Source organism: Macrotis lagotis, chromosome X (assembly GCF_037893015.1).
Source record: "Macrotis lagotis isolate mMagLag1 chromosome X, bilby.v1.9.chrom.fasta, whole genome shotgun sequence".
NCBI classification, from domain to species: Eukaryota; Metazoa; Chordata; class Mammalia; order Peramelemorphia; family Peramelidae; genus Macrotis; species Macrotis lagotis.
The window spans coordinates 633,869,125-633,882,127 of NC_133666.1; the positions used below are offsets into that span (position 1 = coordinate 633,869,125).

At 41.4% G+C, this 13,003-nt stretch overlaps 1 protein-coding gene across 4 annotated transcripts in view; it reads left to right on the plus strand.

The window, feature by feature from the left end:
• SH3GL1 (SH3 domain containing GRB2 like 1, endophilin A2) overlaps window positions 1-13,003 on the plus strand; it is an 82,591-nt gene that overhangs the window by 65,506 nt on the left and 4,082 nt on the right. For 2 of the 4 annotated variants that reach the window (XM_074204010.1, XM_074204013.1), the window contains exons 2-9: window positions 366-434; window positions 537-609; window positions 1,509-1,652; window positions 5,242-5,375; window positions 5,877-6,035; window positions 7,070-7,173; window positions 9,375-9,499; window positions 9,847-9,906. In XM_074204010.1, the coding sequence (XP_074060111.1) occupies window positions 366-434; window positions 537-609; window positions 1,509-1,652; window positions 5,242-5,375; window positions 5,877-6,035; window positions 7,070-7,173; window positions 9,375-9,499; window positions 9,847-9,906 (868 nt within the window). The remainder of the gene's footprint in view (window positions 1-365; window positions 435-536; window positions 610-1,508; window positions 1,653-5,241; window positions 5,376-5,876; window positions 6,036-7,069; window positions 7,174-9,374; window positions 9,500-9,846; window positions 9,907-13,003) is intronic. The other 2 variants (XM_074204011.1, XM_074204012.1) reach the window with 2 other exon arrangements.

Below are 13,003 nucleotides of genomic sequence, written 5' to 3' on the forward strand. Positions count from 1 at the left end.
ATAGGATCCCATTGTTCTTGATCCCCTTCACGTGGTGAACCATGCAAAGCCAAACTGCATTAAGTGTAGTTTCAGTGTCAGGAAAAAGTAGTCACCCTCCAAGATCTCATTGTCTTTGGCTTTACTTTACCATATATCATTATCTGTTCAATCCTTACAAGTTATACTTGGATGCACTTCAAATATCTTATCCATCGTCACTTTGTCCCTTTTCTTTCACTTACAATTGAGCTGCCTTTAAGGTTGTAGCAGGGAATCTAGAGACCATATATCACTTTTTGCATTTGATTTTTTTTCTTACATTTTCCTCAAGATATTCCTTGTTCTGCTGGCTAAATCCATTCTTTTTCATTCCCTCTTTTTAGCTGGTCAGTGAAAAGGTTGGAGGAGCTGAAGGGACCAAGCTTGATGATGACTTCAAAGAAATGGAGAAGGTAAAGGAAGCAGTGGAAAGAACTATGCTGAAAGAGTGTTGTCCCCTAATAATTTGTGATGGATGTGGGTTTTAAACACCTTTGTATTCATTCTCTTTATAGAAAGTGGATGTTACCAGCAAGGCTGTGGCAGAGGTGTTGGCGAGAACCATTGAGTACCTTCAGCCCAACCCAGGTATCAGACCCTAATTATTCATGAAAGAATCTGATATGAATTTCTTTAGCTCTCAGATCCAATATTTGCTTTTTTTAGTGCTAAGATTATAGACTTTCCAGCCTCTACTAGAAACAAATGAAAGTTTGCAAGTGGGAAGTTGTTTAAAACCCTTTTAAATTCTAAGATCATATTTTGGCCTTTTCCCCAGTCTGATGATTCTTCACAAATATTTTCTTACTCTTTTTTAGCAAGAAAAGAAAGACATATATGACTGCCTTTCTATTGAATTATCATTCTGAGAATTCCCAGGAGACACTGGGATAGTATGAGAAGTGAGATATGACTACCAAAATAGATTGGTAACTCATTCTTGAAACTCTTTCTTTTCCTGTCTACCACTAGTTCTACAAATTGAGATGCTTGCTTTATTGGCAACAGAGACAGTGTCTGGAATAGGGCAAGAGAAAGTCCCCTTTGGGCCTTGCTATTGAGGTCAGATTGAGTGCCAATCAATTCTTTTCATAGTCAGTTTAATATAACCAGACAATAGATTTCCTAGACCATAAAAGCCTATCAAAATAAATGGTAGATAGCGAAGTCAGGGGCAGCTGACAGAAAGCCAGTCCCCTGGAGTCAGGAATACTCATCTTCCTGAGTTCATATTTGGTCTCACACTTGTTAGCTGTGTCCCTGTGTCTATTTGCCTCAGTTTCCTCATCAGTAAAGTGAACTGGAGACGAAAATGACAAACCACTCCAGTATCTTTGCAAGAATATCTGAAATGTGGAGGTTTCCAAAAATTGAGTATGCCTGAAAAAGGATTGAAAAAAGGGTAGGAAAGAAGGGAGATGCTTGTGGTTCTCTGCTCTTACTCTCAGAGAAGCCAACTCAGGTGTCCATGTGGCTCCCCTTTGCAGCCTCCCGAGCCAAGCTGACCATGCTCAACACTGTGTCGAAGATTAGAGGGCAAGTGAAGAATCCTGGTTATCCACAGTCAGAAGGGCTCTTGGGCGAGTGCATGATTCGTTATGGAAAAGAGCTTGGAGATGAGTCCAACTTTGGTAAGTAGAGTACCTATGGGTAGCAGCCATCATCTTAAAAAGTTAGCATGATATTTCTCTGATTGTTGTAGAATTGGGGAACTGTGGGTATGAAATATTGCATATATGGTCAGGCAGGATTGATGTGTTTGTTAGTTTTATTAAATTGCTTTTTTTCCCCTCTCTGTTTTTAATCTTTTTTATAAGTAGTGGTTACACGGAATAGGGGATGGAAAAAAGTTATATTCAGAAACTGTAATTTTAATTTATATAAAATTACATAAGATAAAATTTTCCGAAAGGGCATTCAAGGATTTCAATCAACCAAGTATTTGTTGAATACTACAAGAATTTTAGAAAACTGGAACATTAGAGCTTGAAAATGTAAGTGTTAAGCCAAACACCCCCCCCCCCTTTCCTCCCCCATCCCAATCGGTCTCCCCCACCACCAAATTTATCAATTCATTCATGTATTTATTTTCAGGTAAGGGAACTATAAGTTTGAGAAGGGGAAAATAACATGACCAAAGTCACAGCAAGTTAATAGCAGAGCCAGAGAGAGAGAGGAGAACCTAGGTCCCCTGAACTGTGCTTGAAATTGTGCTGGCTATTAAGAGGGCTTCCTAGGTAATATTAGAGAAGCTCCCTCTCCTCAAGGTTGCAGTCTAGGTGGAAAGTGACATTAATTGAGAAGTAACTACAGAACAGTTATGTATTATATTGGATAACACTGCTAGCAGACATTACTGGAGATCAGAAAAGGGAAAAATGAATGGTCAGAATGGTTCATAGAGGATGGTAGAATATGATTGGATCTTGAAGGATAGATAGACTTTAAATAAGTGAAGCTGGAGAATAATCTTAACTCTGCAAACAGTATGAACAAGAGGCATGGGAGATGAGAATGAGAATAAGATAAAGAAGATATTAATCTTCCTGGAAGAAAATGTATTCGTTCTGGAGCAGTGAGTAGGGGAGGCTCTAGCTACCTAAGTCAAGAACAATGGGGATTGACCATTGTCAAGGGCATATATTCTTCCTCAAAGTGCTCTAACTTGTACTTTCTCACTAGGAAATTGTGATCCATTAAAATAATCATTATACTTCAGAAGGCTATAATGTATTCTAACAGTTTAGATGTTATCTCAAAAGAATAGTAGATTTTTAGCCTTGTAGGGAATGTTAGAAATTGTCTGGTTTTAGGATCATTGTATTATAAGTTTAGAAAAAAACTTAGAACTCATCTCATCCAACCTTCTCATTTAGCAAATGAGAAGATTGAGGTCCAGAAAGGCCTCAGTAATTTATGTTAGAAATTGTCTGGTTTTAGGATCATTGTATTATAAGTTTAGAAAAAAACTTAGAACTCATCTCATCCAACCTTCTCATTTAGCAAATGAGAAGATTGAGGTCCAGAAAGGCCTCAGTAATTTAACTAAAGTTACTCAGGTAGCTGATGCAGAGCCAGTATTTGAAATCTGTTTTCCTGATTCTCTTGTAACACAGAACTCACCAGCCCCCACATTTTATGAGGTAACGGAAGTCTAGAAAAGGAAAGTGACATGCCCGAGGTGACACAGTAAACAGCAGAATTCTGTGTTCAGACCACAAATGCAATGTTCTTTTGCTGCTTTAGGACCTCATTCATTTTTTGGAGAAGCCCAAACCCTTGTCTGGCTAAGTAGACCTAGAGCTCAGGAATCTAGACCCTTAGGCCACCATTCTTCCTGTTACTCAACTCTGTTGGCTTTTCTTCTCATATATCATCACTCCTCTCTCTGCTGATTTTGGACCTTGAAAAATCATCCAGCAGGGCCATAAGCAAAGGTACTTCTTTAGTTGGAGCTGACAGACAGTTTGTGGAGATAGAGGAAATAGAGAGAGAGAGAGAGAGAGAGAGAGAGAGAGAGAGAGAGAGCGAGCTCATAAGGCTTCTTTCTATACGATAGCACCAAATGCATTTTTGTTTGGGGAGGAGATAGTTTCACCTTCTTCCCAAGAATAGTTTCTAAGGGGTTGGATTTCTAAGGAGTTGATTATACCCATGAGCAACTGTTATTGTTAGATCAGACTTTATTTGAATGAAAATTGTTTGTATTTGTGTTCATGTTAATTCCTAGGTTTTTTTGCCTTGGCAGGTAGATTCCCAATATTGTAATATTGCTTATTTTTATTTTGAATGGAATTTTCTCTATTACTGTAATAAAAATTCTGGTGATTTATGTGGTTTTATATCCTGAAACTTTGTTAAAATTAATCATTTCAAGTAGTTTAGTTAATTCTCTAGGATTTTGTAATATCATCTGCTTGGTCATTTCCAAGAAATAGCTGTCTTTGGTTTTGGAAGAAAATGTTTACCAAGGGCATAGGGAAAATCTTTGTGATGACAGAAATATTGGACTTCCTTTAAATAGAGTGTCTCCTAATCTAAACTGCCTAGTTTAGCCTACAGTGGCTCCTAATCTTAACTGCCTAGTTTAGCCTACAGTGGCTTCTCCATATTAACTTCCTTCAGCTAGGAAATGAAGCTTTCTTAGAACTTGTCCTATCATGCCTTACCCCCATTCCCACCCCATATGAAATCTACTTCAAAAGGGGTCTTATCTTGGCTGGTGACTTTCACATTCAGAGGTACTAAATTCTGAAGCTAGGATACTTTTCTAGAAAACATAAACTCATTTGTGACTTGCTTCTAGAAAACCAGCTTGTTCATTTAGAGTCTGTCTAACTAAAGAAGAATTCTACAATTCAAAATATTACCTCTTTGGTTGTGAATAGAATGTAGCCACTGGCTACAAAATATCATCCTCTTCACTGCAGCCTTTGGCAGTTACTTACCTCCATATGTCAAAGAATTGGATGGGCTAACATCTGCTTCCAGGTTTCCTTGTTCTCGGGTAGAAGCCTTTAAAATTCCAATCCAATTGAACAAACATTTTTAAAAGTACCTTACTCTGTGCTGAAGTCCATGGGTTAGGCAGTAGGCATGTAAAGGCAAAAACCAAAAATAAGCATTTATTATGTTCTGCTGGGAGGAGAGAACATGTGAGAGGAATATATGAGATCATTTGAGGAGAAAGAGGAGCACTGTTCTCTAAGGGGATCAGCAGAGGTTTTCCAAAGAAAATCCTAAAGAAGATAGAAGCAAAAGCAAAGGTGCACTGAAGAAGAGGAGCCCTGGAGAATGTGGGGTCAAAGTCCATCACCATCACAGAAGTCCAGTGTGGGCCTCAGCCTCTTACTTCCTCTTCTGTAAAATGAGGGAATTTGGCCTTGACAGTCTCTAGGTCCCATCCAACTCATCATTTATAGTGGATGTTCCCTAAAGTTTGAATTGGGGACCATTAAAGAAGTTTGAAATAGAAGAGTGCGTGAAGAGGAAGTGTTTGAAACCAACTCAGAAAAGTGTGGAAGCCAGATGTCAATGAACATTAGCTGCTGAGTCGTTTACAGCAAGGAACTCATTGGGTTCTTGAGCAGGGGAATGACACAGCCAGGAATGATACTTTAAAGAAAGTGATTTTGATAGCTGCTTTGGGCAAAGACCCTGGGGAAGGCTTCCATATACCCCCCACCCCCCAGCCCCCCTAACACCCCTTCTTTTCTGAAGGTGATGCCCTTTTGGATGCTGGTGAATCCATGAAGCGATTAGCAGAAGTGAAAGATTCTCTAGACATAGAAGTCAAACAGAATTTTGTGGACCCCCTTCAGAACCTCTGTGATAAAGACCTAAAGGAGATACAGGTACCTTCCTTCATTAATGTTCCTCTGACCTAGCATTCCAGGTGACATTCCTGTATTCCAGGGGCCATTTGCTGGATATAGTTCAGAAAGGTGGGCTTGGGCGGGGGCTGGGGGGGAGCAAAAGCTGACTCCACCAGTGACTGTTTAGAGCCTTGTTTATCTTGAAATTTCATAACCCAGCATTCTGCTGCTTTTCTTTGTTCTCACTGGCCATCTGAGAATGCCATAGAATGACATAGGTCCTCCTTCTCTACCTCTCCAGTGAGTTTTCAGGCTTGCACAGTTGAAATAACATTAGAATAATAATTCAGCCTTTTCTAGCTCTTTAAGGGTTTACAAAGGGATTTAATAATATTGGAGACCTAGCACCCTGCACCATTTTGTTCGCCATCTAAAGCTGTGTTGCAGGCATTGTTTGAAGTAATTTCCGTAAGATCAGGGATCTCTTGTCACAGAGTTCTTGGGGCCTCTTCCTTTCTCCCTTCCCCAACTCCTCTCTAGCATCATCTGAAAAAGCTTGAGGGCAGACGTCTGGATTTTGACTATAAGAAGAAGCGGCAGGGAAAGATACCAGATGAGGAGCTTCGTCAAGCAATGGAGAAATTTGAAGAGTCCAAGGAAGTGGCAGAGACTAGCATGCATAATCTCTTGGAGACTGATGTAAGTGCTTCTTCCTTTATTGGCTTGTTCAGGTGCTTTGGTATGATGAGAATCAGGTGAGTGATATTCCATATTAAAAAATGAAGAGGCAACCTGGTGATGTAGAAGAAATACTATATTTGAAGTCTGAAGTTTGACTCCTTCCTGTAACTTTGTGACCTTGAGCTAGTTGCTGAACTTTGCTTCAACTCCCTCAGGGAGTTGAAATAGGTCCCACCTAGCTGCTAATCAGCTTCCTCCCCTGCTTGGACTTCTGTGACAAATGTTATTCAGAACCTGTAGATCTAACCTGATAGCTGCACTTTCACTTGGAAGGCTGCTATTTTACTTAATCCCTACTATCAGACCTCTACTGGAATTCTACTGTCTTTTCTCATAAATAGGAGTTTCAGTTCAGTGTGGACTGGAGTAGTGAGGAAATAGAAGTCCAGCCCAGTTTCTAAGTCTAACAGTAATGGTCTTACATTTCTGTAGGGTTTTATGCCCAACCACTTTGTGAGGTAATACAGGAATCTTTATCCCCATTTTATGTGTGAGGAAACTAAGGCCCAGAGAGCAATTTTCCCAGGGTTGCACAACTGAAGAGACAGCTAGGTGGCTCAGTGGATAGATTGCCAGGTCTGGAGCCAGGAAGACCCAGCTTTATGAATTCAATTTTGAATTCAAAATTATCTGGTGACCCTGGACAGGTCATTTATCCCTATTTGCCTCAGTTTCTTCTGTAATCTGGAGAAGGAAATGGTAAACCATCTTAGTATCTGCCAGGAAAACCCTAAGAGTCAGACGTGACTGAAAACAATCCAGCCACAATACAGCTTAAGAAGTGTTGGCATTAGAACACAGATTTAGGTCTTCTGGCTGAGCTAGGGTTTTTTCTATTCCATTGGGCTAGGATTTGTCTAGGTGGAGAGGTGGGAAGACACAGAATGCCTTGAGAGGAGGTGCCTGGTTATTCTGTAGCTCTGGCTGTCAGTCCCCTCAAGCAACCTCCATAAGAGGGAGATGCCAGCCTCAAGCTACTATGTTTTTTGCAGATTGAGCAGGTGAGTCAGCTCTCAGCCCTGGTAGATGCCCAGTTGGATTACCACAGGCAAGCTGTGCAGATCCTGGATGAGCTGGCAGACAAGCTGAAGCGCAGGTAAGCTTTGCCAGGAAGGCAGATGAAGAGAGACTATTGACCTCTCACCTATGCTTTCTCTGCCTTGACTTCCCCCAAGCATAACAGCAGTAGTAGCAGGACATTCAGAACACTTAGCCCTTGCCTTAGAATGTGCCCTGGAATGGGTTTGCTCTCTGAATCCTCTTAGGGATAGTTAGTTTTTTCTCCTGAGAACACAGTTCTGGTCTTTTCCTCAGTCCCAGAAGAGCCTAATTTTCAACCTTGCCTGGGAAGCCTAGAGCCTACACAAGAGCATTCACTTAATAATTTAAGAGGCTCTGTTGTGTCCTTATGATCAGCCTAGCTCTGAAGGGAGATGGCAGCCAAAGCAATGGTGACCTCTGCTGCCAGTAAATAAAACTGCATATTATTCCATCAGATTCAGAAGCCTTATTCAGAGGGATTTTCTTTAATCTATAAAAAATAGCAGCCCATCAACATTTATGAAGTCATTCTGCCATGTTTAGTCCAATTCAGCAGATCAGGAGAATCAGGAAAGATTTCTTACAAAAGGTGGCATCTGAGTTGTCATGAAGGAAGTGAAGGATTCTAGATTTAGACCTGGAAGGGACCTGAAGCTTATTGAACATGGTAAAGTCACTTGGTGGTAAGGGCAGGAGTGGCTTTGATTTCAGAGCCAGAGTTGTTTCTTTCCATCAGGCTATAGCACTTGTGAATCTTTCTGACTGTATAGCCCTTTTAACAAGATTTGATCTGAATAAGTTTTCCTAACTGTTCGGTGTATCCAACAGGAAGGAACTTTCCTCACTAGTTCTGACTCAGAACCAGTCTTTCTCTTCTTAATTCCAGACAAAAGTATCTAAATGTCCTAGATAGGGACTTCTCCAAAACACTGGTGGCATAGCCTGTGAGGGGCATCTTGACCCCGCTGAAAGGATGAGGGTTTCCAACATGTCCCCAGGGTAGGGGTTGTCCCTGTTAAGGGCACCAAGAGCAGATAAGTAAGTCCTTTGAGTTGGGACCTCTTCCTGTTGACAGGTTTGAGAGCTGGAGGGACCTTAGGGTTCTTGTGCAAAACCCTCATTTTACACTTGAGGAAACTAAGACCCAGAGAGGGCAAGAGCTTTCCCCAGGATCATATAGCAAGTTAACTGGCAAAGCCAGAATTCAACAGGGTCTTGTGACTCCAAATGCAGTGGACCTCACTTCCTGAGGATGGGAGACATATAAGGGAAAGAGTATGGGATTCAGAGTCACAGACAGTTGGGTTCAAATCCTGCCTTTGAAACTTAATTGACAATACTGTAGGCAGATCCTTTATTCTTGGTGTGCCAGAGGTCCTTCTTCTGTAAACTGGGACTGAAACTTAGAGTACTTATGGATTGTGAAGGTCAAATGAATTACAGATATAAAATGTTTGTAAACATCATTTGTTATCCACATGTGTCTCTTTTCCTTCATCCTGAGGACTTGTTTTAAAGAAATCAGTTTATCAAAGAACATTTGAGACAGCTTTGTTCTGGGATTGTTACTTAGGGTACAATTCATCAGAAGAAGCCAAGAACTTTAAATAGGGAGACCTGCTTCTGTCAAGGATTTTCTTTACTAAATAAAGCTCATTCTTCTGTCAAAAGTGACTTTGCTTCCAGGTTATTGAGGGTATAAACTGGAAAGGCTTTGAATACAGAGCTGGCAACATACTGGGCTAGACTGGGCCTTGAATGATTAGACTCATCATGAAGTTGACCAACAAATGTATTCTTTTTTTTTTTTTTTTTTTTGAACCACAGAAGCCATGAAATTTTAGGATACTAATGTCCTCAACAGAGATGTATGTGATAACAATAGGTATAATAATGTACAGAGATATTCAGGACAACCTAAGAGGAGTCACTCATTCTCTGTATTTCAGCTTTCCTGATTGCAAAGCTTAAATGATTTATATTGTTTTGAGATAGTCATATACAAGGGTTTTCTGATTTGGAAAGATTAGGAATCCCAAAGTCATCGTGTCCAGGGCTTACCAGACTTTGGAAAACCAGTATGGAATGGTCAAAAACTGTGAAGGGGAAAGGTCAGCAGGACCAGTTAGACTGTTAGTAGTGATGAGGGTGTACCCCAAAACACCTCACATCTGTGCTTGAGTTACTAGCCCATATAATTCTTGACTCCATACTTATATGCACTGGCACTCACAGATTATTTTTCATTGTACATAGGATGCGGGAAGCCTCTTCCCGTCCCAAGCGGGAATACAAGCCAAAGCCTAGAGATTCCTATGACTTTGGAGAGCCTGACCAGTCTAATGGAGGTTTCCCTTGTGCCCCAGCTCCCAAGATCACAGGTAATTATGAACCCAGGCAACAGAGAAGGTGTAGGAAAGGTTCTAAGATGGGGCAATTTGGGACCAAGAGGAAAATCAGGGGCCTGTTTTCTGATAAGTGTGCTTTCCTGAGGATGGCATTATCTTCTCCCAGAGGTCTTTGGGTGCAGCCTCAAATTCCTGCCACTACCCTTATTCTTATCTCCCCTCACCTACCTCCTTCCTTATGGAAAGAAAACATGTCCTTGGTCCTTATTTCCAAAAGCCTCTGGAAGCTTCTGACCACAAGAGGCAAATACCTTTGGGAATCCGGAATCATGGTCACATGTGGTATGGTTATAAGCTTATCTTTTTGTTTGATTTGGAAGCAGCTTCTTCCTCTTTCCGATCCTCTGACAAGCCCATCCGGACCCCCGTCAGGAGTATGCGTGAGTGTGCCCCCAGCTGCATGTATCCTGTCACTTCTGGCTAATGAGTTTTTTCTTTTCCATCTCTTCTTCCTGTTCTCCTTCCCTTGCTTATGCATGCATTCTATTCACTAATTCCCTTGCTTTCCTTCCTTCCTCTTCTGGGTGGAACACTAACAACGTTGTCCCAAAGAGGACTCTCTTTCCATAGCAGTTAATAATTTGGGGTTCCTTAATCTTGTGATCCATATGCTTATAAGCCCCAACTGACCTAAAAACACAATGTTCTATACTCAGCAGTTTTAAGATCAGGCTGTTATTGGAAATGGATGGGGGAAGGTAGGCCTTGAAAAATGATAAGCCATCAACTCATCAGACATTATGAGTGTAGGGTACTATGGAAGCCTCTGGGGGACAGTAAGGCTTGTAGATAAAATTTGATTCCTGCCCTCATGGAATACAAAGTCTAGTTGGGGCATAAGCTACAGACCAGAGACTTGTGATATCTCACCTTGTGCATGCCATATATGTATGACTAAGACCCAGAATAATATGCTGCTACCTTGGGGCTGGTGGGGGAGAGCAGCATTGGAGTAAGATGTTTAGCAAAGAGAGTGAGGATACATTCCAGACTTCAGGAATAGTGTGAACAAGGCCAGAGGGGTGGGAGATTCAATGTCTTTTCATTTCAGCATGTAGATATGAAATGTCCACTGTATCCTAGACTCTGTGCCAGGAAAGTACTAAGCTCTGGCATCAGAGCTGCCCATTTTGGGTATATGTACATGGAGTAGGTGAGATATAATGCTGCCAGGGGCCCTGGCTCCTTCACTAAGGGTCAGGAGCCTTCAGGTCCTCTGTACTTGAGAGCACCAGAAGTAATACTTGGAAAATTCTAAGTCCTAAGAAGTCGAAGCTCTCATTGGGAAAATGAATCTTTCTTCTTTGTATAGAAAGAAAATTTTAAACCCAGCCTAGTCTGAGAAGGCTCTATCCTCTTCCTGGGGCTCCTATGAGGAGCTTTGAGATGCAGCATATAGAGTATGTACCCATCATTTGGAGCAAGAGCACCATTTGGGTCTGACCTCTGGGACTGGCTCCTATAACACCACTAGTAATCCCTTTCAGTGTCTCCTTTTACATGTAAGAATAAGAATGGACAAAAAGATGTTTCAGGAAGCTCTTCATCCCACTTAAGTGAAAATAAGCAATGGGATATATGGTACAGAAGTGGAGCTGGGAGGGCCCAAGTCCTGAAACCCCCTCACTTGGGCACTAACTTTGTGACTTGGGACAAGTCTCTTAAGTGCTCTGGTACTTAAGAGTCATTAATCGGGGTTAATGATAAACCTGGAGCATCCACCTTTAGGACTTCGGTAAGTCAGATAACAGGATAAAGTACTTTGTAAACTTGTAAATACCCTACATCGTTTTCAAAGGTTTGTGACTCTACAGTGGGCTTTTTAGTTCAATTTAGCAAGCATTGTTTAAGCATCTACTAGATGTCTGGGCCACTGTTTGGCACTGGGGCCACTATTTGGCATTTAGGCTACAGAGACAAAAACAGTCCCAGCCCTTGAAGTTCTTATACTCTTTTGGGAAAAGTGACATGCTGCCATATGAGTATACATAAAATATGAACAAATAAGAATTGACTGGTTTGGATGGGTCATACCAAATGTCACTGGGGAAGAGATCCATTGCCAAAAATTAAGACCCAGAGAAGTTAAGTGGCTTGACTGAGCTCAGCTACTTAACACCCCTAATAATTAGATCAAGCCAGTCTGACTCTAGTGTGCTTTCTACTATAGCATGGTGCCTCTGACTCTCAAGGAAGGACACTGCAGCCTAGTCAGACCCAATTTTCTCTCTCAGTTCCCTGCCTTGTTTAATTAGAGTACTCCTGGTGGCTTTTACCTCCTCTAAGTAAGGAAGTAAATATCACCCTCCAAAATGAGTGCACTGGCCCTAGGCCCTAATTAGGAAGCTTTCTTAAAGGATGGGGGATTGACTGACTGTTCAGAGCTGGCAAGTGTAAGAGAAGAAGATGAGTGCCCATAAATGGATTATGCCCTATTTGCTATCTTCCTGGCTGTCTCTCCAATGGACTTAAAGCAAAGGAAGAAAAATTCAAAGGCCTCTAATATCCTGCTCCAAAGCTTGCTGCAACTGTCCTCAAAGAGCAGGATTTTCCTGCCCCTGTTGCCATAGAAAAGGAAACTCCAACAACCAGGTTCTGAAGAAAGGACCTGGAATAAAGTAGGATTGTCATACAGTATAGATATGGAAACCCCTGCTCAGGCATTGAGAGCTTGGGAATCTTTCTTTATAGTGAGGGATTGAATGGGATGAGTTGAGAGTCTGGTGGTAAGGATTCAGCAGCCTCTTCCAAGACTTGTTTTTCTGGGGGCTATAATGTTGAAATCTCCAAAGCTGGCCTACCTTATGTTCCCACTACCATGTATAAAGAAATGGTTCCCGTGACCAAGTTAGCATAAGCAGTTAGAGAAGAGATGGGATGCTGAGCAGACTTTGGGGTGGACTGGGATAGAGAAAGGATTCTTTGAAAAGTTGGAGCTTGAAGGATAACTAGTATTTAGTTATGCAGACAGGATAGGGTGGGAAGTGAAGGAGAGGACATTCCCAGCCAGAGAGAGAACACGAGCAAATGCTTATTTAAGGAGTAGTCTGTGTGTTGTGGGGGAGTAGTGAGAAATAGGATAGGGTAAATGGATTTAAAAGGGTGCCACCATTGACAGTTCTCAGCTGTGTGGGCAAGTTACTTAACCCCTGTTTGCCTCATTTTCCTCATCTATTAAATGAGTTGGATTTAATAAATCTTGGATTTAATAAATTTTTATCCAGTGCTTCATTGTGGTATGGTGGCTATTCAAAAGTAGGAACTACCTGGTGACTTGTCTGCTTTGTGAAGACAAACTTAAACTTGTCCAAGTCAGAAACTTCATCTTTGTCGGTCAAGGAAGTATTTATCCAGAAAAAATTGTTTTGAGTGTGGGGAAGTAGGGAAGGAGTAGGGAGTGAAAACAGCCTGGATGTCCTTGAAAGCCAGAAAAGTCTCATAGGTAGGAGTCAGCTACAAAATCCTAGGCTCATTGTA